The 26113-nt window shown below is 36.4% G+C and overlaps 9 protein-coding genes and 1 non-coding gene across 10 annotated transcripts, besides 1 other annotated feature; 5 read left to right on the plus strand and 5 right to left on the minus strand.

Moving 5' to 3' along the window:
* Positions 1 to 617: 617 nt before the first annotated feature.
* Positions 618 to 4010, plus strand: C5L36_0C00890 (uncharacterized protein; the record flags this gene model as incomplete). The annotated part of the gene is made up of 1 exon (XM_029465763.1): positions 618 to 4010. One exon carries the CDS (start codon positions 618 to 620, stop codon positions 4008 to 4010), a length of 3393 nt encoding a protein of 1130 aa, XP_029321623.1.
* Positions 4011 to 4111: 101 nt separating this feature from the next.
* C5L36_0C00900 (uncharacterized protein) lies at positions 4112 to 5947 on the minus strand (the record flags this gene model as incomplete). Its single annotated transcript, XM_029465764.1, has 1 exon — positions 4112 to 5947. One exon carries the CDS (start codon positions 5945 to 5947, stop codon positions 4112 to 4114), a length of 1836 nt encoding a protein of 611 aa, XP_029321624.1.
* Positions 5948 to 6966: 1019 nt separating this feature from the next.
* Positions 6967 to 8805, minus strand: C5L36_0C00910 (uncharacterized protein; the record flags this gene model as incomplete). Its single annotated transcript, XM_029465765.1, has 1 exon — positions 6967 to 8805. One exon carries the CDS (start codon positions 8803 to 8805, stop codon positions 6967 to 6969), a length of 1839 nt encoding a protein of 612 aa, XP_029321625.1.
* Positions 8806 to 9175: 370 nt separating this feature from the next.
* Positions 9176 to 9757, plus strand: C5L36_0C00920 (uncharacterized protein; the record flags this gene model as incomplete). The annotated part of the gene is made up of 1 exon (XM_029465766.1): positions 9176 to 9757. The coding sequence occupies one exon, from the start codon at positions 9176 to 9178 to the stop codon at positions 9755 to 9757; it is 582 nt and encodes a 193-aa protein (XP_029321626.1).
* A 1182-nt stretch (positions 9758 to 10939) lies between these two features.
* On the plus strand, positions 10940 to 12064 carry C5L36_0C00930 (uncharacterized protein; the record flags this gene model as incomplete). The annotated part of the gene is made up of 1 exon (XM_029465767.1): positions 10940 to 12064. One exon carries the CDS (start codon positions 10940 to 10942, stop codon positions 12062 to 12064), a length of 1125 nt encoding a protein of 374 aa, XP_029321627.1.
* A 115-nt stretch (positions 12065 to 12179) lies between these two features.
* Positions 12180 to 13535, minus strand: C5L36_0C00940 (uncharacterized protein; the record flags this gene model as incomplete). Its single annotated transcript, XM_029465768.1, has 1 exon — positions 12180 to 13535. The coding sequence occupies one exon, from the start codon at positions 13533 to 13535 to the stop codon at positions 12180 to 12182; it is 1356 nt and encodes a 451-aa protein (XP_029321628.1).
* Positions 13536 to 13918: 383 nt separating this feature from the next.
* Positions 13919 to 19216, plus strand: C5L36_0C00950 (uncharacterized protein; the record flags this gene model as incomplete). The annotated part of the gene is made up of 1 exon (XM_029465769.1): positions 13919 to 19216. The coding sequence occupies one exon, from the start codon at positions 13919 to 13921 to the stop codon at positions 19214 to 19216; it is 5298 nt and encodes a 1765-aa protein (XP_029321629.1).
* Positions 19217 to 19518: 302 nt separating this feature from the next.
* C5L36_0C00960 (uncharacterized protein) lies at positions 19519 to 21429 on the plus strand (the record flags this gene model as incomplete). Its single annotated transcript, XM_029465770.1, has 1 exon — positions 19519 to 21429. One exon carries the CDS (start codon positions 19519 to 19521, stop codon positions 21427 to 21429), a length of 1911 nt encoding a protein of 636 aa, XP_029321630.1.
* Positions 21430 to 21488: 59 nt separating this feature from the next.
* On the minus strand, positions 21489 to 22574 carry C5L36_0C00970 (uncharacterized protein; the record flags this gene model as incomplete). The annotated part of the gene is made up of 1 exon (XM_029465771.1): positions 21489 to 22574. The coding sequence occupies one exon, from the start codon at positions 22572 to 22574 to the stop codon at positions 21489 to 21491; it is 1086 nt and encodes a 361-aa protein (XP_029321631.1).
* A 214-nt stretch (positions 22575 to 22788) lies between these two features.
* C5L36_0Ctrna7S lies at positions 22789 to 22870 on the minus strand. Its single transcript has one exon. It is a non-coding gene; the product is annotated as a tRNA-Ser (tRNA).
* A 1280-nt stretch (positions 22871 to 24150) lies between these two features.
* Positions 24151 to 26113: part of an inverted repeat (IRL3) that runs on past the window's edge.

Raw genomic sequence — 26113 nt, forward strand, 5'->3', positions numbered from 1 at the left:
GTATCTCTTTTTTGGTCAGTAATTTGTGGTTATTTTTATTGCCCCCCCTTCTCACAAACTATTGAAGTGGCCTTTCAATATAGAGAGTGCTGTTTTTTCCTGAGTGAATTCAAAGGTTCAACTGTCACTAGCCAGTTTCATGTTTCGATGGGCCTATTGATATAAAAATAAAAATGGCAGTCATGATGCGCCTGTATTAGTTTATTGTGAATTTTGAAATGATCATCTACAGTAGTTCACACCAGATGGAACAGCAGTGATACTTTCGAGAGTGTTTCCTTTGTATATTCTTTTTAGTAGTATATATACAACAAATCTTTAGCTTCTATAGATCCTTCATGTTTTGTATTTTCGGAACATATGCTATAAATACGGGATATAAAAGAGTATGTATTGGGACAATAAGCACAGTATTCGGGTTTTTTACTCTATTTGGGAACAATTTTTGTGACAATAAATCAAAGTCCCTTCTTGAAATTTCGCACTCACTTATCGAATTTCGCCAAGAGGCGTTACTCATTTTCCAGGATAGAGATGAAACACCAACTAAATTGCATTATAGAGAGTCAGAGTCACAAAGTCATTGAGTCTTTTATCAGTTTGAGTTACAGGCAACAATGTCAATGGATATTGAGGCAAAGATATCATGTAAACAACTGAATAGTTGTATGGTATCATTACCGTCTTCATTTATCTACCCTATTCTCAATACAATCAATCTGTTGGTACAACAAGTTATTATACATATATCTGATCCAAAGACCAGGAAACATATCGCTTCTGTTGGTTGGAATGGAAATGTTACTCAAGACGTGGAAACTATTGAAATTGACGTAGATTATGCAAGAATTCTCAAAATCACAGAAGGCTCATTTGTGCATATAGAAATAGATATGGGAGTCTTTAAACAAACTTTAAACGGTTCATCATCTGTTGCTGAGACCATTGAGATTGAACCGTTGACTACCTCGGATTGGGAGCTCACTGAGATACACGCCCAGGCAATCGAAATGAACTTCTTATCTCAGGTAAGATGTGTGAGGAGAGAACAGTTACTTCTAATTCGTGCTAATCCAACCGCTTCTGGGTATTCACCGTCAGAAGCTGTCTTATTTAAGGTTGTTAAAATTAAAATGAAAGGAAGAGAGGTGGATTTTTCCATCATTGGGAATGATTCTGAGTTACATATTATTCCAAAGCCTTACATAGTGGAAAAGGCTTCAAATACCAGTGATTCACCCCCTGTTGGTAAAAGAATGCCTGCCCCTGCAAGAGGAAAACCTGCTAAATATTCATCTATTATAAGAAGATCGATTGTCTATAATGCTGGATCGGGAATCACCATTTATAGCAGAGGTAGTGCGTTGGTCCCTTTCAAGGATGAGGAGTTTCTTCAAGTATCTGTCATTGAAGGACCAGGAACACCACAGAGGGCAACAAAAACTACAACTAAAGAGCTAGAGATGGGATTAACAAGTAACTCGTTTGGAAGACCTATAATTGCAAAATGCATAAGGTTGGATAATGAAGACGAAGAAGAAGAGGGAGAATTGTGCTGCACTCATAATCTTTCAGTTTTGCTTTCACCCCTCCTAGCTGTCGCATTAGGTTTAGAAAATACAACTGGTGAAATGGTGTTGTTGGAGCCTTATATTAAGAAGATTACCAGATTGGATATGGACAAGTGTACGTTTTTTGTGTCTAAGTTTTCAACTACTTCGGATCACATTCCAAGTACAAGTTCTAATACTAAAGTAATAAACAAGTCAAAGGTTAATGAGTTGAAACGGGAATTAGGGGAAACTCTAGAACAAGTTTTGTCCATAACTTATGGTCCCGGGGCTCCTTTAACCAATGGGATAAAATTGCCTATTATTGAGAATATTTTACCCGAAGGTGGTGTGTTGTATATAGCTCAGCATAATACTAAATCACGTCTCAACGAACAGCATTATAACGCGAGAAACTGGACTATTACGGAGAACACAGTTCCCAATACTTTAGGACAATCAAAATTTAGTGCTAAATTTAAGTTGAAAGTCATAGATGATACTCTTATCCCATCAAGTAGAATACAGCAGAAGCATGAAGAGGTATCATACATAATACATGGCCAAGATGATAAACTCTCTCGTCTAAGAGAAGTATTATACAACTTTGTTCCAACCTTTTTATGTGGGAAATCAGGAAGTGGTAAAACTTTGGTATGTCGAATTCTTCAACAAGACTTTATTGGGAACGGATATTTTGCGAAATACATTGATTTTGATCATGTAACAGGCTATTTAAACGATGAACAAGCTATCGAAGATAGTGGTAGTCTTGAAGAGGAAGATGCCACCAATAGAGAGAATAAAGAGAACAACCAGAATAAGCTGATTGTAAAGTTATTTGACAAGATACTCAAACAAGCATCTTGGCATTCTCCTTCACTATTAATTTTGGACAATTTGGATAAGATTCTTCCTAAAGAGGTTGAGCATGGTGATAATGGCGCAAGTTCACAACTCTCAGAAATCCTAATAAATAAGTTTGAAAAATATAAAGGGGGTACAACTGTCAACATTCTGATAACTGCCAAGTCTAGGGATTCGATAAACTCTGTACTTTTTCAAAATCATTTAGTAGATGAAGAAATGATCCTAGAAGCACCGAATAAGTATCAGGTATCCGAAATCTTGAAAGGAATGATGGTAAGGAGATTTCCAAATCACGTTGGCCCAAAGATTCTAAAAAGGATAAGTGATATTGCAAGTGAATTAGAAGGATACTTACCTCTTGATTTGGAGAATCTTCTAGATCGTGCATTCCATAATATGATTAGTAAGGATCAAATTGTTTTTGAGTATGAGAATTTCTTATGTGCGATAGAGGGATACACACCGAATTCACTACGTGGGGTGAAGCTTCAAAAATCTGCAACTAATTGGTCAGATATTGGAGGCTTGAAAGAAGTAAAAAGAATATTGCTAGAAACCCTAGAGTGGCCAACTAAATATGCCCCGATTTTTGAGAAATGTTCATTAAGACTAAGATCTGGTATCTTGTTATATGGTTATCCTGGATGTGGTAAAACCATGTTAGCATCTGCGATAGCATCACAATGCGGATTGAACTTTATATCTGTGAAAGGTCCCGAAGTTTTAAATAAATATATTGGCGCCAGTGAGCAGTCTATTCGTGATTTATTTGAAAGAGCTCAAAGTGCCAAACCATGCATTTTATTTTTTGATGAGTTTGATTCAATTGCTCCAAAGAGAGGTCATGATTCAACTGGTGTTACTGATAGAATTGTCAACCAATTATTAACACAAATGGATGGTGCTGAGGGTCTAGAAGGTGTCTATGTACTTGCAGCAACAAGTAGACCTGACTTGATTGACTCAGCACTACTAAGGCCGGGACGTTTGGACAAAAGTGTTATTTGTGATTTGCCCGATTTTGAAAATAGATTAGATATTTTGAATACGATTGTTAAAACTAATGGGTTTCATTTACAACAAGGGGAGTCTGCTTTGGATCAAATTGCCAAACACACAGATGGCTACACTGGTGCGGATTTGCAGGCTGTAGTTTACAACGCATATTTGAAAAGTGTTCATGAAGTTTTGGAGGCTAAGGACTCTGATATTGGAGAAAGCAATTTAGCGGGTGATGATCTCTCAGAAGTTTTAAGCAAGACATTTACCCCACGAAATCAAAAGTTTAAATATAATGGTGAATTAGAAAAGAAAATTAAAACGGTTATCTGCAGATCAATGGCGACCGATGATGATATTGACAATGAATCAACTCAGGGTGCTAATCGGAGTATTGAGAAGAGAGAAATTATATATATAAAAATCGGGCACTTAAAGGAGTCACTCGAAGAGACGAAAAAGTCTATTTCGACTAATGAGCTCAAAAAGTTAAATAGAATTTACTCTCAATTTGAAAGTAGTAAGCGGCCAAGTGAGATGAAGAGTGGTGAAGGTAGTACAGAGGTTGGAGTCAGGACTTCACTTATGTAGACCAAAACTGAACTTCTTTGTTAATTAAAAAAACTAAGAATATAAAGTAAATAGTTAGGATATATAATTTATGGAAAAGGAGAGACAATGTTGGCGCATGATTATGTTTTCTCTGCAGGAGTTGTACTAGCAGGGACCGTTCTTAAAGTTTGTTGAGTGTTTTGACGTGAGTGAACTGGACGACGCTTGGTGATAGCATCGGTTTCGTAACCCCATTCAGAGAAATCGTTTTCATCTTCGTATAGGCCAAGCTCGATACCTTCTCTTTCAATTTCCTTGTTTGAAAGCTTTGGCAGTTGTTGGGCAACAATGAAAGCTGGTTTCTTCTCAACAAAAGCCTTAGCAAAAATGATATCGATTTCTTCCAACGATCTACCAGCAGTTTCTGGGTAAAACATATAGATAATTGGAACGTAGATGAAGTTCATAGCTGCAAAGAACAAATAACAACCCCATCTAGTTCTGTTGATGAAGATTGGAGTGAACATTACGACGGCAAAGTTAGATAACCAGTTTGTACATGTTGATGCCGAAGCAGCCATGGTTCTTGTTCTCATGGAATTGATTTCTGGTGGGTATAGCCAAGGTAGAGGCAATATAGTAAAGCCAAATATACAAATGAATAAAAACAAGCCCACTGCAGCACCTTTAGCATTTTCTTTTGTGTCATGCACCAAACATCCAAATGCTATTATGAAGGAGGATCCTTGTCCAATTGCTCCTGTAAAAAATAGTTTTCTCCTACCTACTCTTTCTATTAGGAAAAATGCAAGAACTGTAAAACATGTATAGATGGATGAAAAAACTCCACCTAGAGTCAACGCCATCCGTCTGCTCAACCCAACAGTCGTTTCAAACAAAACAGTTGAATAGTAGATGGCTGCATTACAACCGGTGAATTGTTGGAAGAACTGACTTGAAGACCCGATAAGTACTCTATTCAGATACTGATGTTTAGAGGGGGTGAAGAATTCCTTAAGAGTGATACGTTTGGAAAATCTGTTGTTAGCATCTCTAACAAGAATAACTTCTTCTAACAAATCTGGGTCATTGATTGAAGTGTCATGGAGTTGGGCCAAGACATAACGTGCTTCTTCGATCTTATCTTTGGTGATTAAGAATCTTGGAGATTCAGGTAGGCCGATCATCAAAAAAAAACAGAGACCAGCATAAACAACTTGTAAGGCAAGTGGTAACCTCCAAGATATAGAGCCTTTAGCATAGGAAAGACCAAAAACAATCCAATAGGCTGTTGTGGTACCAACAGCAACCATACATCCCTCAAAAGTAACCATAAAACCTCTATTTGTGGCATCAGATAATTCCGATTGATAAACCGGGATTGTTGCAGTGTTGAAACCGTTACCAAACCCTGTGAAACTTCTAGCTATAATGAAATGTCCTAAAGCCCAGTGACCTTTGAATGGAAAAATAGAAATAAACGTACCCATAATAATGATTACACAGCCAAACATAATCATTCTTTTTCTCCCCCATTTGCCTCCAAAATACATGGCACTTAAAGCTCCAAAAAAGCAGCCTAGCTCATAACAAGAGGTAACCGCACCCTGAACGACTGTTGTGTGATGAGAAACACCACCAACAGCAGGGAAAGTTTCGACAAATTGCGGTGCAGTGATTATACCTGCCATTAAACCCTGATCATAGCCAAACAAGGAGAAGCAAACAACGCAAGCAAATGTGATAGTATGTTGTAAAATCTTGCCTTTTAAACCAAGGGTTGCAATGTTAGAGAACATTGCATATTTGGTCATTGAAAAATGATTCTCTTCAAGTTGTGGTAAAAGAGGAGTATTAGTCGAGATTTTTTGATCCTGAGACCATGATTCTGTTGAAGTAGATGGTTGACCTAATTGACCATTCTCAACGTCAAAACTTTTGTCTTCTTTTGAAAAAGTCTTTGTTTTGACTGTCATTCTAAAATGTTTTGAGAGACACTTATCTAAAAGATGTGACTAAAAAAAAAGCCTAAGTTTAACTGATGAGAGAATGAGTTATCTGTTTTTTAAAAAAAAGTACCTTAGGTAATAAGTAATTAGATACAATACTAATAACTTAACTTTTTTGATTTTTGTAAACCTAAATGAAAGTAGAAAACAGAAATGAAAATGAAAGCAGAAAAAGCAACCAGATGAAGAGGAGATGATATAAGCAGAATAGGGCAGATGCAATCTCTTAAATGCTCCTATCTTTCAGGGTGCATCGATGCTTGGTCCATACGTCATCTATAATAAAACCGCCCCTCTATTCTTTTGTTATTACTGCGATATTGAGAACGGAACCCCACATTATTGTAAGGATAGGTATGTCCTGTCTTTGTTCCTATTACCGGAGGTGCGGATTTTAGATGACCAAAAACAAATAATTCTCCGAAACCAGCTTGTCTTTCAACATTATTTACATTCCAATCCTTAACTGGAAGCATCATATATATATTTATGATGATGTTCGTGACCATGGTTATACCATGGCAACATCATTATGTGAACTGGAAAGCTTAATTATTTCCCGTATTTATACCTTATGATATGTATAGTGCGTAACTGATCAATATCCAAAGCCTGTTATAGGGCTTCCAGCGTGATTTTCTTTTATGTACAATAACTAATACAAAAACTTGATTTGCGATTATTATTACAAATGCAACATGTTTATTTTCAAGCAGAAAGATTGCCTGTCCCACTGCAAATCTGCTTATCCCAGGGTAAGTTGGTACATTGTTCTTCTTTTCTTGAAGGACAGAACATACTTCCACTTGAGGGTATGTATATGGACATCACATAGCCTGGCACCCCAAATTTAATCTGATTAATTGAATGAAATATATCTACCATTATTATTGATTACATATTATTATTTATAAGGACATAAAACTAAAGAATTAAGAGGGAAACATTAGAAAAGAAGATACAACTAAAGAACTCCATCAATGTGGCTAAACTTCAGCCGCAGGAGTTGTAGTACTAGCAGGAACCGTCCTTAAAGTTTGTTGAGTGTTTTGACGTGAGTGAACTGGACGACGCTTGGTGATAGCATCGGTTTCGTAACCCCATTCAGAGAAATCGTTTTCATCTTCGTATAGGCCAAGCTCGATACCTTCTCTTTCAATTTCCTTGTTTGAAAGCTTTGGCAGTTGTTGGGCAACAATGAAAGCTGGTTTCTTCTCAACAAAAGCCTTAGCAAAAATGATATCGATTTCTTCCAACGATCTACCAGCAGTTTCTGGGTAGAAAAAGAAAATGATTGGAACATAAAGCAGGTTGATTGCAGCAAAAAATAAGTAGCAACCCCATTTGGTCCTATTGATGAAGATTGGAGTAAACATAACAACCGCAAAGTTAGATAACCAGTTAGTACAAGTAGAAACAGAAGTTGCCATGGTTCTTGTTCTCATGGAATTGATTTCTGGTGGATAGACCCAAGGTAATGGTAAAATTGTAAATGCAAAGAAGGAGATGAATAAGAACAAACCAACAGCAGCACCTTTAGCATTTTCCTTTGTATCTTTGACTAAACAAGCAAATGCAATGATGAAAGAAACACCTTGACCGATTGCACCGGTTAAAAACAAAGCTCTTCTACCAACTCTTTCGATAAGGAAGAAAGAAGGAATGGTGAAAAGTGCATAGACAGTAGCAAAAATACCACCTAAGACTAAGGACAACCTTCTACTTAGTCCAACAGTGTTTTCAAACAAAACGGTAGAATAGTAGATAGCTGCATTACAACCAGTGAATTGTTGGAAAAATTGACCAGAGGAACCAATAAGCAATCTGTTTAAGTATTGATGCTTGGAAGGAGTGAAAAGTTCCTTAAGGGAAACACCTTTAGAGAATCTGTTGTTAGCATCTCTAACAAGAATAACTTCTTCTAACAAATCTGGGTCATTGATTGAAGTGTCATGGAGTTGGGCCAAGACATAACGTGCTTCTTCGATCTTATCTTTGGTGATTAAGAATCTTGGAGATTCAGGTAAGCCAATCATAAAGAAGAAAACAACTGTTGCGAAAACAATCTGCAAAGCAATTGGCAATCTCCAAGAAACAGATCCATTTGCATATGATAAACCAAAATCAATCCAATATGCAATAAAAGTACCGACAGCCACCATGGAACCTTCTAAATTAACCAATAAACCTCTGTTTTTAGCCTCAGAAACTTCGGATTGATACATTGGGATTGTTGCGGTGTTGAAACCGTTACCAAAACCAGTTAAACTTCTTGCAATAACAAAATGACCTAAAGCCCAGTGGCCTCTGAATGGGAAAATGGAAATAAAGGTACCAATGACAATAACAAAACAACCAAAAAGAATGAGCTTCTTTCTACCTAACTTATTACCGAAATACATTGCACATAGAGCACCAAAGAAACAACCTAATTCATAACAGGAAGTGACGGCACCTTGAACGACAGTAGCATGATGGGTACCACCACCAACTGCAGGGAAGGTTCTTTCAAATTGAGGCGCTGTAATAATACCAGACATCAAACCTTGATCGTAACCGAAAAGAGAGAACCCAACAACACAACAGAATGTTATTGCATACTGTAATTTGTTACCCCTGAGACCCAATGTGGAATAATCTGAGAGAATTCCATATTTGGTCATTGGGAAATGGTCTTCTTCAAGATCTGGCAGTAGTGGAACATAGTCTGGGTTTTTCTCGTTTGGAATTGGGGTTTCTTGATTATTGGATTGTTGGTCTAGCTTGTTGTCATCAAAGTAAGACCCACCTTGTTCGTCTGACGAAGATTGTGATTTGTTCGACATTTCTATAGGTTTATTCTAAAGAATATATAATAGAATGTCCAATTGTTGGTAAAAGGGAAACAAAAGGGTAAAGGAAATAAAGATATATAACCTGCACAGCAAAAGAAAAGTTACTTCAGGGTAATGGGGGGAACACCGCTCATTATAAATATTTGACCTAGTGGATCTGCAAGAGAAAGTATACATAGCAATCGGTCACAAACAGTGAGTGACTTACAGATGTTGTAATTTGTGAAAATCTTTTCCTAATACACTTTTCATGGATGTTCAAAACAACAAGGACAGGCTCTGTGTCCGAAATAGGCAACTCCCATTGTTCGCACTTTGAAACTTTCTATTGTCTCCATGCTCTCCCTCCAACCTGAACCCAATGCGCGTCGGGTTAAGAGAGGGCTCATTGCAGTATTGCCGCTTACGCAATAGTGCTGTGACGTATGCGCCACGTCAAAAGTGGGAAAAAAAAGAAAAAACAAAGTCCAGGGACCGCTGGAGTTATGTGTGGCTGACGTCATGCGCTACCGCAATAGGTAATTCTTCCACCCCGGGCGAAGGCGGGGGGAGGAGGGGGCGGGAAGAGGGTTTCTTTTTGGGGTTTCCCTTGTCTCCCATTTCTCCCTTGTCTCCCATTTCTCCCATTTCTCCCATTTCTCCCATTTCTCCCATTTCTCTGTTTTATTTTCTCCGTTTTTCCTGTTTTTTGGGTTGTGTAGAGGATCCAGCACGGACCATCGGAAGAAAATCCTCGGACTATTACCAGCGTCTGGTTCCCTCCTCTATCTTCTCCTTCTCATTCCCCCCTCGACTACCGGGATTTGTACCCCAGGTTGCCCACGTCTCATGTCACGTTTTCCCGTACTATCCAAGGGAATCTCCGTCTTCTCCGCACTCTTGTCCATTTGCTATGTTGTTGTGGGGGAATCGTCCTGCATGGCTTTCTCCGGGACTGGACTAGAACCTCTGGGGGGGATGCAATTGTTACACCATGCCACGAAGATCATGCAGGTCATCTTTTCCCCCACGCACACACATACACACACACACACAATCACACTCACTCCCTCTTTCTCTCTTTCTCTTTCTCTCTCGTTATTTCATTTATGTCTCTCAGTTATCCATATAGGGGTGAATCTCCGCATTTAGTAGACAATGTTCCTAATTAACAGGTTCTTGTGCGTCTTGTATCCACCAGATGAATCTAGAGATGGGGTAATTGGTGGTCTATAATTAGACCACTGCATTCTAAAAGATACCAGTATAATGCATAGAGGCCCACCAACTGCAAAGTCACCTAACCTAACAGTCAAAACTACAATCACAACTGTAATTACGGCCATGACGACAACTATCCCCATTTCCGCAACCCTGGCCAACCGAGAAGCTCCTCCATATACATCATGTCTCTCCGTTGCGAACGGAAAAGTGTGTGTGTGGGGGGGGGGGGATAGAGGCAACCCACTTATCCTGGCTCCATTGTTTGGCTACTCACGAGATTTGCTATCCGCAACATCTGTGGGATGTCGGTGTTTCAAACGGCTCAACTCGTAGCTGGCTTGTTGGTGTCCTTCCTGTTCTCACTCTTGTTCTTACCCCTATTTCTCCTTCTCATTCACAAATTGCGTCAGTGGCATGTGAGCTACTCACTCACGTGCCATTACGTAAGAACAGCTTTGTTACGGGTTTCTTTTTCTTTTTCTCTTTTCTTCTCTTTTTTTCTCTTTTTCTTTTTCTTTTTTTTTCTTTTTTTTCTTTTTCTTTTTTTTCTTTTTCTTTTTTTTTTCTCTTTTTTTTTTCCTCCCGTCTAACTGTCCCATAATCAAGGCTGTGCATAACAGGGGGTGCGTTTGGGAGCTTTCTCTTGCCTCTTTCAGGCATGTTACCCACACGTGAATTTACTTTCCCAATGCAGAAAGTTTACCGGATAAACAACTTGTCTTGATTATTCAATTTTTCATTATCCAGCTCAGTGTACAATAGAGATATATAAAGACAAGTGTTTGTTTCCCATTTTCAACTCGGCTTGTCCATTACTGCTGTCTTCCTTTGCCTTGACTTCACCGAAGACAGATTGAAATAGATTGGAGGAAAAATTGCACCCAATCATCTAATCATCTAATCATCTAATCATTGAATTATAATGGCAAAAGTTAACTATCCTGAAGAATTTGCAGGTTTTGCAATCGTTGATACAAACGAATGGAACAAACCCAAGTACATCACTTATAAGCCTAAGACGTTTGGTGATCATGACATTGATATTGAAATCGAATGCTGTGGTCTTTGTGGCTCTGATATCATGACAGCTAGAGGCGGTGAAGCAGGTTGGGGTCAAATCACTCTACCCCAAGTCGTTGGTCACGAAATTATCGGGAAAGTCATCAAAGTTGGTCCAAAAGTTACCTTGCATAGACTAGGCGATAGGGTCGGTTTGGGTGCTCAGGCTTTTGCTTGTTTAGACTGTAACAGATGTAAGCAAGACAATGAACAGTATTGTCCTCATGGTGTCACCACTTATGACGGTAAATATCCAGACGGTTATGTATCTCAGGGTGGCTATGCGTCCCACGTTAGAGCTCACGAACACTTGTGTTTCCCAATTCCTGAAAAATTACAATCAATCCATGCCGCTTCCCTCTGTTGTGCCGGCTTGACTGTCTTCTCCCCATTGAAGAGGTACATTCCTAAAGATTTACCAAATGGAGTCAAGGCCAAAGTGGCGATCGTTGGTCTTGGCGGTTTGGGCCACTTGGCTGTTCAACTATGTAAGGCATTGGGTGCTGAACCTTGGGTGTTCTCTCGTGGCAACTCCAAAAAGGAACAGGCTTTCAAACTTGGCGCTTCCGGATTTGTTGCCACTGGTGAAAAAGATTGGGAGAAACCTCTATTTGATCAGTTTGACCTGATATTGAATTGTGCAATTGGATTGTCTGGGTTAAACCTTGATGCTTTCATTTCGATTTTAAAAGTTGACGGAAGATTCTGTTCCGTTGGTTTACCTTCGGAAAGTGAAAAATATGATGTTTCACCATTTACCTTCTTTAGCAATGGATCTTGTCTTTGCTCATCAGCTTTAGGTTCAAGAGAGGAGGCTCTGGAATTATTTGAACTGGCTGCTGAGAACAACATTGTTCCTTGGGTTGAGACAATTCCAATTTCAGAAAAGGGCTGTGAAGAAGCCCTCACTAGGGCTTGGGATGGTGATGTCAGATATAGATTTGTCTTTACCGAATTTGATAAAGCTTTCGGAACAGGATCTAGTTGAATGAGCTAAACCAACCCTTATTTTTGTTTCTCTATTACGATCATTTTCTCTCTCGATAGATAATTACTCCTAGAATTTAAAATACATTGCATACTGATAAATAGATATACGTATATTATCTTTTACTACTAGCACCACTACTACCCATTGGAAACCTATTCTGATTATGACCGTTCATATGAAATCGAGTATTATTGTCAAGTTTCCTATCATTACGTATAGTCATGCCAGTTTTAGTGGTTGCAACTATTGCATCAGATTTGTCAATATGGGACTTCCCATCTTCATAATCCTCCTCATCGCTTCCCGATGATGGTAATTCATTCCCTTGTAAATCTTCCCATGGATAAAATACACCACCAAAGTAAAAATGCTGGACAACCGGATGTTTTGATAGTACTTCACCATAATACATTCTAAGCGTACCTCTAGCAACTTTTTCCCAACTTCTTGTGGCTGATATTTCGTACAATATTGGTGAATGTTCGTTAAAGGGCCCTGTCTTGACTAGTTTAATAAATGATATTGCATTAAAAAATAAATTCTTAAGCCTTAAATTTTTCAAAGTTTCGGGGTTCGTTGTCGAAGACGGAGTCACACCCATCCGGAAGTTCAGGATTTTGGCTCTTTCTTCGTTCATATCAAATTTATCATTACCTATTTCTTTAAAATTTACCAATTGGCAAGCTCCAAAAACATATATAAGATGGAAATGATCATCTAGCCCCCAGACTCCATGACTTCCCGCTGGTTCAAGCGTATACCGCAAAATTAAAGCTTTGATAAGATCATAGTATTTTGCAAGAACAAATAGCCATTCACTTCCTGTGAATTTCTCCCTATCAATAATGCCAATCATTGTAAGGCAACCTAAAAATGCAATGTAAGATAATTCATGACCGGTCCCGTAATCTAACCTTATATAAGAACCAAAGGATCCCATTATATAATAGCGTAGTTCATCTTTAAAACCGGTATAATTCAATGTGTGTATTAGTTTCCCTACTGTGTCATCCAAAATCCGATCAATTTCTAGGTCTACTTTCTTAAACCATTGTGAATACGCTAAATTCCCATATCTCTTGGGACCGTTTATTGGTGGTGTATCTGACATGATATTTTTCAATTCGTCTAATATCTGAACAATTGCCTGACTGACAAGACCTAGTGGTAACTCTTTTACAAATTTCGGAGGAAGTGAATAATTCTTCTGTTGATTCGTATTTGTAATATGGCTATTCTTTTTCTCAAATTCAACATACTTTGATTCCAATGCATCATCTGGGACATTGGTTGCCGAAACTTTGGTACATATCAACGATACAATCCCATTTATATTTGCTATAGCTCTTGATTTCTGGAAAAATGGAATGTCAACACTTGAAAAAATCTTCTTTTCAGGTTTCTTCCACTTGATTGATAAATCTTTATCCAATGGGTTGAACAGTGGTAACATTGGGGTCTCAGTCATCTACTTGTATATTTCTCAGGCAATTACTAAGTGATCCCAAAACACAACCTCTTTATTAGTTTTATCTCTTTCACAATGAATTGTACTGTATTTTGTAACCTATAACTGTTGGAGGATCCCTGGGGAAGTTTAATTAGATACTCCACTATACTAGCTTTAATCAAAGTTCAATCTCGTTATGGTCCTTCAATAAATATAAGTGCGGCATTTTCGGCTGAACATAATTGCCGCACAGTTTACTAATTGGTGCTTAGAAAAATGTTGATTTTTGATGAGAAAAAACATTAAAAAATGGGAAACATTTAAGAAAGAAACCATCAACTTCAACAGCTACCTGGTTACCCTCAGTAAACACATACTTTACATAGACGACATACTTGGAAATGGGATTACAGTGGTCAATCAAACCATTTTGTGCCTTATATGATGCAATCTCAGTGGATGATTCAAGTTTGAAACAAGCATTAATCAATGAACTATCTGAAGATTTAGTATCGTTAATTGTCACGAAACCAAAAAATGAAGTATCTAGAAACAAATTACAAACCGGTGAAGTTACTTTTTCAGATGGATCTATTTATAAGTTGAATAAGGCGTTTATAGATGACTCGGTCCAGCTATCTACAGAATTGGAAATTGATGAGCTTGATGCAGCTGAATTATTATACCACGCATCAGGTGGCGAACTAGATAGTTTAGGTACGAGTTACCTAGACACGGCAATAGCTGCTTTCTACAATCGAAGAGATTATATACTTCAAATTATGGCATTTTTCTTATGCTCCAAAGAGTCTAATAACTCAATGGACGAAGCTTATAACTCATCTCTGGTTTCTAATTCGGATGGAAACAAATCAATAGCCACTGAAATTTCAAATGTTCAAAACTTTGCCATCACTAGAATTCTTGGATCCTTTAAGTTGATCGAAAGGGAGTTGGAGTCCATTCATGAAGCTGTTAACAGAATGAAAATATTGGGTACATATCATGAAAATTCACCTAGTATGCAAAAATTAACATTCAGAAGGAATTCTCTGTTCAATGAATATCAGTTGTTAGGAGAAATTTTGCTTGGTTACGTTAATGCAAATTTACAAAAAGCATTTACAATGGACCATTTTATTCAATTGCTCGATCATGTCTCATTATTTGACCCGCAAGACATTTTTGCGTTGTGTTTTGTTCCTTCGTTATTATGCTACATATCTAAGTTGGATATATTGGATACTGCTACTGTCGAAAAACTACACTTAAAACTTATATCTTATGTTGATGATCTTGATAAATTATCAGAAAGCCCACTGAAATCGTTCATCATACTTGCTTTTTTGACTAGTTTCATCGAGTGGTGTAAGAAAGACCAAGCAAGAACTTCACGGTTTGAATTTTCAACTGCTGTTGACAAACCAATGCAATTGTGTATTTCTGTTGGCGCGTTAGAGCAACTCTTGTCCATCTGTGCCGATACTTCCATTATTGAAACTTCTTTATATCATCGAATGAAGCCATTTTACGATTTTAGGACATTCTTGCAACAACATATTCCTAAATATAGTCCTACCAGAATAATTGATGTTGACCAGGATGAAACTTCAAAGCAAAACGGTTTTCATGGGCAAGATAATTCAACTAGACCGGATGTCCTTGAAACCGGAAAGGTGTCTGTTTGTCATACGGAAGCTGAAAATAGATTAGGAGAACACTTTATCAATCTTTTAGTTTTATCTCTAAATAGTTTTATCCTTTCATTTATTTCAACGGCAGCATTTGTGATGTCACAATTGCGAGATGCAGAAGAGGATTTTTTGTTGTCGTCAGATACTTTTGACCTGGAGGTTTTAGCAGAGAATGCGGATCTAGAGCGGTTATATATGTCAGTATACTACCTCTATAGTGAGAGGCAGCATCTGAGTAGCGAAATTTGGGCTGATCCTACATCAGCTACTTATGGTTTCTTACAATGGGCATCCCGCTGTAATTCTCCTTTGGTTATGGCTACATTTTCCATGCTCTTGGCAGGATTAGCGTCGACAGAAGACAATGCTATCAATGTTTTTACATTCTTACAATCAACTAACTCCATTAATTCTGGTTTAATTACTAGCCCAAAGGAAAACTCATCGTTATTGACAAAATATTCGTCTATTAGTTGGTCAACGATATACTCTACTTTACTTTATTACTGTGATGCCTTTACGAAGACCTCTGAATTGACCTTTGATAATTTGTCAAGTGAATTAGGGATGGAAGTTAAAGATAAGAAAAAAATAGTTTTAGAGTTAGGTGAAGATTCAATTATTTACATATCTGGATTTTTTCAGGTTTTGTCTGAAGTGGCACGGAAGAGTTCTAAAGCCCGAATTGAACTTTTGGAAAGTGATAACAATCAATTATTCAAAATATTGTTCAAACTACTTAACTTGAATACGTCTCTGGATGGTCCAATTTTGTCTTTATTAAGCTCTTTGGCTGGTGATACTAAAGAAGAGAGATCAAAATTGTGGAGTATGTTAGATGCCTGGGTGTTTCAAAATAACAGAAAGAATGCATTTATAAACTTTCCGGTTCAAAAAATCAGCCAGCAATTATCCAGTTACCAATCAGTGTGTGGTTTTATTGATTTGGCTAGTAAACTTTTGGAACCATTAGAAACATCAAAAGACGAATTTGCACCCTTCACATTGCCTTTTGCTCTTGACTTTGGTTCGACGCTGAGAAGGCCAGGAGTTAAGTGCTACATAGATTATTTTACCAACGAAGTTTTTGCTTCTCTTGATTCTACAGAAGTATCTTGTAGGGAGAAAAATCAATTGAAATATTCCATTTTATCAATGATGCAACTCTGTCTGGAGCAGCTTGATACTAATTTAGTACTGAACTCCTCAGCCGCTGGTATCAAAGATTTAGATCAAGTAATCGAAGATAAAAGCGTTATTCGCTATTTTCAGGCACATCCAGCATCTTCTGTTTTATTGTCTCTCTACAATGATAGAGTGTATGATGCAATTTTTAAAATCTGCAATGTTGGATTTGACAGAATCAATTCACTCCACGAGGATTCAGCAGAAATTGTTATTATTGAAAAATCACTTACTATAATTGATATTGTTTTATCAAGTGAGAAATTTCTGAGCGATGAGCTGATTCCCATATTACGTTTGCCAGATAATCCTTATATGGACCCAAGTGAGGTTAGCATGACTGGTTTACGCTCTTTTTCAGAAGCATTGCTTTTAAATTTACCACTGGTTGCTAATTTTGCGTTATATGTTGGCTCAAATAAATTATCAATTGCTCTTAAGTCGTTGTCAATTATAAGAAAATTAACCGCTTCCAAAGCATTCAGCTCAAATAAGGTGGGATCTCAAAATCTCATGAAAAGGAATAGTATGTTGGTAATGTACGAAACTGTTGATGAGTCAATTAGGATAAGATCTTCTTTTATTGAACAAATGGAGGCCCCAATCTCCTCTAGAGATGCTTTAGATCTGAAGCTTTCTATTTTAGATTACATTAAAGAAAATCTTGTCATAAATGGCCATGAGCCTACAGTTAGTCATTTTTTGCTAGGGTTTGATACTTACAAAATGGGATTAGGATCCACAGATCAGGATACTTCAGTTTCCTCCAATCGCTCGCTACTGAAATCCATACTCAATACTTTAAGAGACGCTGTGTTTCTAATGTCAACTTCAAAGGTGATCAGTTTTGTTCCTATTAGAATTTGTGCGTTAGGTATGGAGATCATTACGACGCTTTGCAAATCTGACAAGGTTGGTAAAAATGTCTTACAGTTTTTGCGTTCAAACAGTAGCCATTTAAGCTCGAAAGATTCATCGAACTTTATTGTATTTTTGCTTGAAAACTTTAGTAAAGTTCATAAAAATTATGTTTTTGATGGAAAAAAGTTTAACGGAGACTTCAATGTTGACAATGATTTTGTCTCAACCGGAAATTCCATGTGTGCTTTGAACCTATTTTTTGCTTTTAGAAGTTGTGTTTTAGAACTTACGGCTATCGAGCTTCATGTATCTATGCTCTCCAATTTACCTTCTTTATGTGACAAGTATGTCAAGTTGCTTACACGGGCTAGGGATTTGGCCTCGGGTAGTTTTCGATTGATGGACTTTCTAGATGTTCTTGATTTCAGCGCAACCAATAACATTGAACATGTTGATGCTTTGTTCAACAACTTGGATTTTAACTACATCTTCCAAAAGATAAAGCTTTCAGGCTTGCTAAGCACTTCGAACGAGTATCCGTATGATCTATCTTTAGTTGATGAACTTGTGAGCTTGCTTATGAAAAGTTCGAGTCGGTTTATAACTCCACTCCAGAAAAGTGACAGTCTAAAGTTATTTGACAGTGAGAAAAGCAAATTAAAAAAAATTATAACATGCTCGATTTCTTTTGACGGTTTCAAATCCTGTGTTTCAAACTATTTAAGCTCATGGAGTTTATTAGTCAAGGTGATTGTCAGCGAAATTGAAATAGATGTTAACTCTAAGCTTATTTTTATTCTCGATACATTTCAGCATATCGTCCCCAAAATTGACGAATTCTTAGAAAAAGAAACTGTATTTGCAAAGGAGCTGATAGAGTTGTGTGTTCATTTATTGCATGTCTACAATGATGAAAGGAAGAACCTTTATCTTGATTTAGGTGAAAGATCCATTGGTAGATTGTTAGATTTTGAAAGATTATATCCAGTTTTCAAGGTGTCACTACATGGTATTATTTCTGCAACATCCACTTCAGCGTTGAGATCTGACCTATACATAATGGCTCAGAAAGTACTTGAAGGAACCAGTGGAATGACAACCGTTACCGGTGAATTATCTACTTTACTAAGATCTTTAGATACAAGAGTCTTTGATGTGATTCGCCATGATTCTTTAGTTGGTAAGGGTTCCAATCGTCTAACTTCTCTGCTTTTATTGGAAGAGTTTGTTAAAGCTTTCCTTCAGTCCCAAACGTCTTACATCCAAGAGGAATTTATTTCTGAAAGTTTTTGCATAGGTAATTATTTGTATTCCTTGGTTAAAAATCTTAAAGTGACTGATGAGATTTTTTGTCGTACACTGGATATGACCGTTGATAGTGGAATAACATTACAAACTTTAGTATATGAGCTGACTGCGTTTAAGACGAGTGTGAGCTTTTTGACTCGAGTTGCTCAAACCAGGATAGGTGCGCAAAAGCTTCTTAGAAGTGACATATTTAACGTTATCAGAGATTGCAAATTCTTACAACTTGATGCTGATTTGGGGTTTGAAATTAGACTAGACGACTCCACTCGTTTCAATAAAGGTTCATTAAAAATGAAAGTTATGCTTGACTATCCATTAGGGACTGATTTGTCACTAAATGGAACTGACACTATAAATATGGACACAATATCGTATTACGAGATATTTAGGCCCATATTTCAACTGATAGTTACCATTGTGATCACTTTGGGCCCCCAAAACTCCACTTGCCTTCTACAGGCTACAGAGTTGCATAATCATTTTGAAAAGCTAATTGCCGCAATTTTAAAGAGAGATATACAGTATCATGAATATACTGAGTCACATGGGAAAATTGGTAAGAGTGTAAAAGGACCATTTTCTGAACGAAACATACAAAACTTGGAAGAGCTGACTAAAATTTTTACTATTTTGGACACATTGCTTGGCTAAATCGATTTGAAAATATAGCGACCATAGTTCGATATTTAATATCAAGTTAATGGGTTGACATTCTATCGTAACTTTTTGTAATTTCTTTATGAACCAAACCTCTACTTATACTAAACGACAGTCAAATAGAAGACACCTGAGTTTACGGGGAGAAAAAAAAAACACATCTCGATGGGTGGCAAAATGACATTTAAGCCGCACCAGAAAATTCCAATAAATTGTAGTGATCAAATGTAGCTTAAGGTAGGACATGGATAAACTGACCTTAGCCCTTGAATGATTTATGAGACAATGAGCTGACAATGAGTACCAATCAATTGAATCTGTTTCGTTCGATCTATTTTGAGCGTGTCGGTGTTACTCCAGGTGGAAGACCAAAATTAGACTGTGATGAGTACGTCATACGAATAGCTTTTAGTACGGGGTTATATCAAGATGACTTCAAGATTAAAGGGTATCAGAATGGTCGGTTATACCTGACTAATAGAAGAGTAATATTTATTGAAGAGACTAGTGAATCTGAAAGTGTTGGTATAAATATTTTGCATATAGACCAACTTGATTATTATAGTGGTTTCCTAAAATCGAGTCCCAAAATAGTCTTAAAGCTGAAACACCAACCGGAAGTATTATCCATGAAAAAATCTGATCGAAAGATGCTTTCAATTAGTTGGGTTTGTCCAATATGCTCTTTTTCAAATGATTTTACTACAACATTATCCAACTTGGATATGATGAGAAGTAATGGCAGTTCCCTGCCAACCTGTGAAAATTGTGGAATTAGTTCAACATTTGAGTTGTTGAAAAAGAGCATGGCGCATAAAAAGCAACAAGAAACTCCAGGGGTAGTAGATTTGATGACTTTTAATGAGTCTGAGTGTCCAAAATGTACCTTTATCAATCATCCAAGTATGGTACAATGTGAAATATGCGGTACTGATTTACCTAACTTATGGAGCAACAGTTTTGTTGACTCAGAAAATAATCCATTAGTTAGTAAATCTCCTATTAATTTAATGACTCTAGAACCATATAAATCAATAGATCTTAATGTTGTAAAGATTTCATTTAGAAAGGGTGGTCATTCTGAGGTATATGAAGATTTAAAACGAATTATCGAAAACAATGATGAACACTCAAACAAAATCAAAAATGAAGCCAATCTACTCGAAAGCAAGCAAATAGGTAATTTTTCTTCATTCAAAGGAATTCATGGACTAGCAAATAAGTCTGAACAACAAAATCAAGAGGCCTCACTATTATTAAGCAAATCCCTACAAGATTTAGAGCAACTACTCTCAAAAGCGGAGGAATTGATTGATTTATCTAAAAAATACCAACTTTTGATGAAAAATATGAAACCTGGTGGGGAAAAAGATATAAACTTCACGCTTTTGTCTGAATCCCGGAAATCAGTAACGAAATTACAAGATATCATGCAGAATGATCAAATTCAAAAATCAATAAATAAAACAAAGAATATCAATTCACTTAACTCATTAAAGAAGGGTAAATCAACTACCAAAGTTTCTGGGATGCCCCTCGAATACATTAAAGAGCTATCTAGAAGTATATATGACTTTCTTACAGATGAAAATATTTTAGACAAGAATAACGGACTGGTTACAATGTTCGAGCTGTATTCGTTGTATAATAATTCAAGACAAGTGAATTTGGTTACACCAGAAGAGTTTTTTGGTGCTGTGGTTAAATTTGAGGAAATAGGTGATGGCTTGGCCGTTAGTAAAGTTTCTACGGTAAGAAAGGAGTACAAAAATGATGCTGATACCATTGATGGCGGTGCTTTCATCTATGTGATTTCCAAAAAGAACGGCAGCAAAGATGTGAATAGAAAAGTGTTTTTAACTGTCAGTTCTAACCCTGGAATACGAATTATGGAAATTCAAGCACATATACAAGTGAACTACCTAATTTTAAAGTCAATATTAAATGCCTTGGTCAATGATGGCAGCTTAACTATTGACGAAAGTATAGAAGGCTGTACTTATTGGCCAAACGAAATTCTGGAAGCTAACGCTTTGAATGCAGATGTTAGTACCAACAATTTATCCTTTCCCAAATGTGACTCTACTATGGATAAGGGCGAAAAAGCGGATGGATTACCAAAAAACTCAAAAATTACTGTTACCCAGAACAATAATATTGGAAATTCAGAATGGTACAAAGAATTACGAAATTTGGATTTTTCATGAGCCTCTTTTTACTCATACTATACCTCTATAAGTTTTATCTAGAGAAAGGAACCGCTTTTTTAGTTATGGTCAATATCAAATGATGAGCTGTTGCTTTTTTCATTGCACTTATCACTATTGAGCACCTTGGGAAGTCCCTGAATTTGCTGACTTATGTATTCTTTCTCTGCAATAAATAAATCATCGTTCCTATCTTTGTTAAACCCTTCTAGAAACTCCAATAACTTATTCCTGTTTTTAGCCAATATATCTATAATTGTCTTTTCCTTTTTGGGGTTGGCAACAAACACTTTGAATACATTAAATCCCTCGATTTGAATGTTTTTGGAACGATCACCAAGTAGTAGCATGATTATCTTTAGATTTTCGACATCATTGACGTATTTAGTCATCAAGTTGTAATTCAACTTGATCATAATCAGATCAGCCAAAAGTTTTGTTGATTCACGCTTAGTAATATAGTTTCCTTGAGTTATAAGTTTGTTAATCATCAATATAAAATTCCCTACTATTTGATCATTAGAGAAGAACGATCCCACAAGTGACTTATGTTCGGTAAGCAGAACACGTAATGTAGTGAACGCGTCAGTTGAAACTTCAAACGAATCTGACTGAATATATACAAAGTATTTCCAGAAAAGGGAATCATACAAAACAAATTTGGCAATTGATTCGTGTTTAATAGCTTCACGCAACATCAAACCCGTATTCAAGGAAATTTCCGGTGTTTCTGGACCTTTAATAAGAGTCACAATAATCTTCGGCTTACTCAATAGATAATCCACAGTTGGTGACCTGTTTCCAATTCTTCTTCTTAAAAGATAACTGAATAAAAGCACAACAATCTTTCTAGAATCAAACTCGATACATTCCAAATTTGCGACTAAGTTATAAATTGTATCTGTAGAATAAATTTCCTGGCTTAATTGCGTTAGAATATCAGTTTGACTTCCTGATTGTGATTCATTTAGTATGTTATCTTCACCGTTAATCATCGACTTGATTGTCTGTAAATGACGTGTTACATCGTCTTGCGCTTTCTTTCTCTCGGAAACACTTGCTGTATCCAACTTCGTTAGTTGTTCATTCAACAACCTCAATAAGTCACCTGGTGTCTTTGGGTTTCTTTTAAATAAGAATGCCATTTAAAGGTAAGACTAGCTTTGCCCAAAAAAAAAAATTATTACTGTTTGACTGTCGTGTCTACTCTGGATGCCCTTAGTGTGCCTTGTTTTGAGGTTCACATTCAAAGTCATGAGGTCTCCTAAATATTATGCGATTTTGTTTATTGCCCCTTGTGGTTTATTGTTTCCTTTTTCCACACATAAAAAAACCCGCATTTAAAAAAATTTAAAAAAACGTCAGCTACAGGATTCGAACCTGTGCGGCCAAAGGCCAAAAGATTTCAAGTCTTTCTCCTTAACCACTCGGACAAACTGACTCTTTTTTCTTTGAAAGTGTTGCTGGTGGTACGTACTTTAGAATCTGTTTATTGCTTGTTTATATCTTATATATTTTTATACGTTAATTCTCTGAGAACATATATAGAATGTCCTCTGTTTAAATAGTAATTCTTTAATTTAAAAATAGTTTTTTTGAGGGATTTAATTATCTTCCAGAACTTTTGTTTAACCTTCTATAATCTTCTTCAACCTTCTATATGATTACCCGATTAAGAAATAGAGAGATAGTCCTTTGTCTGATCTTTTACATTCTCTGTAAAGGACTTGGTGTAGGGTGTCGAAATTATTTCCTAATTTGGAATGTTTTGATGGTTGAATCTTTTCAAGAATAGTTAATAATCTTATCAATATCTATAGTATTGTATGAAGGAATGATAATTGTGATATACGTATTAGTAAGTACGCAATATGTGTATAATCGCACGAGTAGACAATGGGCGTGGTGGAAGTTAGTCGTAGTAGAAGTAGTAATAGATTTCTCTCTTCCTCCTTCTGCTGCTTTCACTCCCGATTAGGAGCTATATCAGCTATATCAATTCTATATAACAGGATATTGTCTGTCTTATATACTTCACGCCCGCAACCTGGAATCACCCTCAGTTGCTGCTCTTTTTTGGAACACAACCTAAAAAAAATTCCTTTCATACCTTGATTAGGACGATGAGTAACGTCTCGAAATTATTTTGAAAATTAGGAACCAGCTACTTCTTTATTCTGTAAATAAATTTACCTTCTTAATCTTATCAATAGGAGCCTCTCTACGTGAATCCAAAACAGTACACAACTAATATTAATATAAATAACAGCTTATTCCCTTTTTACCTAGCTTTTTTCCTAAGAGTTATTTTCTGTAAGTTATTTCAACAATAGTTCACTCAATAACTTTAACATGAATATTCAAAGAAAAACTATTACGTGTCAACACTATCTCACTCACTACACACCCAATATTTCTATAAATATCAAATTACTCTTTCTTGCTTAACTTGTTTTTTGTTAGCTTATATGTTATTTTGTAAAAGTTCTTTTAGCGATAGTTTTTGAATGAATTGCTATAGAGGAGCCTGTTTAAAAGAATTTATAATAAGGAGTTGGAAAAGTTAAATGTTATGTATGCGTGATATTCCGATGAAAGCTCAGTTTAACGGACGAATTTTGGGAGAGTTAACTATACCCTTAAAATTTCTAATCTTAGTATTGATAAATCCTTCTAAGTAATCAGCTATAAAATTCAAGAAGATTTTCTTTCCATATCTGGTAAAGACTTTATATACCTACTAAACATGAAACCAACAAGTTATTATCGGAGTATCAACCAACCGATTAGTACCAAATGGTTAACCTGCTTTTTAAGAAGTAAGTTATTTGATTTGGGATTTGATACTGTATATCAAGGACTCAAAATTTTCCATGAGAAACTATGTTACTAGACTGCTGTTTGTTCTGGGTTATCGGTTTTTCCATTCAAATTTTCATTGGCAAAAAGAAACATCTTAGTCTTTCCTTAGAACCTTCCAAAACATTACTTTTCACTTTAAATGTCAGCAATACAATCTTTAAATACATAACTACTGCTTGTTCTTTGTAATAGAATTGGTAACTTGAGGTTCGGTTGCACAAATGTAATTGCGGTGTTATAGCTACTAACAAGTGATAAAAAACGTTTTTTTGTAATAAGTATGCAACATTTGCCAGATCACAGAGACATAGTTACAGACTTCGCAATTGAGGCTTTCTCGGAGATTTTTTGCTGGAGAATATAGATATAATTTGTTCCTGAGCAGTTAGACATTGGCCGTCTTTCTGGAGGGTTTTTCAAAAACTTCATAGATACTTAAAATGAAATTCCACCACTTAAACGAAGAAAGGGAGACTTCTTGAAATTCTAAATTTTTGTTGATAAATGGTAGGCTCTTTATGTTTGGCTTTTGCTTTAATAGTTTTCTAAAAAAGCTCTAGAACAGGTAGGTGCGATCAGGAACATGAGCTTTACTCAATTATAACCACGTACTCCAATTACTTAAGGAAGTGATAATGTAAGATCCAAGAGTTCCTCACTAAAGAGATTGTTTTTAATTGTCAAAATTCTAGAAAGCACGAAGAATTCCTTTGCTTACATTGTGTATGTGCGTTACCTTAAAAATGTTTTCGATGTGGTTGAACCAATGCATTTGGCATTGACCGACTGGGACGCAGAAAACAAATTTGGCATCTTACCACACGTCTGGTATCAACTAAGAACTCAGACTGAAAAAATGTCACACTCTAGGGATTTATTTAACTTTTATGGAGGGGTTCCTCACGTTTATTATATTCTGTAGCTTTTGAATTTGCAAAACCAAAGTGATTTATAAGAATATTTAGCAAACTTTTACTACTTATTTGCTCCGTTTTGCTCAATACTTCCATTTAAAAAGGATTAGTTTCTTCTTAAAGGTAAATGCAGTTTTACGCCCTGAAACGCTAGGAAATTTAGCTGGAGAGTATCTTACAAAAATACGATTGATGTTAGTCATGTAGTAGAGAACTCATAAAAAGCTAGCTTTTTGAAGAAATTTAGCTTGGTTTTTGGTATATATTGTTATTCAAAAGGTTCCATTCGTAATGCATGATATTCGTTGTTAGGTCAAAATTTGCATTATCTTTACTTGTTTCATCAACGCAATCTTCGAGTTTATCATATGCAAAGTCATAGATGCGAACTACACTAAAAGATAAAGAGACATCCCGCTATGCTAAAATTGTTAAATCCAAAGGAATATATTTCAACAAGCAGCGTTACGCTTGTGGACGTTAAAACTAAGCGCCTTGAAGTAAAAATAGTTTTAATCCGATTTTTATCACTAATACATTCCGATCGTTTAGAGATTCACACAAAAAATGGCAGACCAATAGCACTTTTCTTATTCGTAGAATATGTCAGATTTTTTGAACAATTTGGAAGGTAAAAAAACAAAGGTGGTATTTATAGTGGGAAGAAAGAGACAACGAGTTCGTATTAGGTGCAGATATTGCGTGCAGTTTCATTCAGTTTGAACAAAAGCCTGGTTTGGTCGTTAAATTTAAACAACCGCTTGCAGAACCATCAAACCAACATGTCTTTGGAGTGGATGTTATATCCAGTGGCACAAGACTCTGAGATTTTAATCTAATAACAGTCGTACATATCAATGAAAAAAAGCGAAAACTCACGCTTGGTTCGTTCTGCTTTCTTCCGGAAA

This window comes from Pichia kudriavzevii, chromosome 3 (genome assembly GCF_003054445.1).
Source record: "Pichia kudriavzevii chromosome 3, complete sequence".
Classification (NCBI taxonomy): domain Eukaryota; kingdom Fungi; phylum Ascomycota; class Pichiomycetes; order Pichiales; family Pichiaceae; genus Pichia; species Pichia kudriavzevii.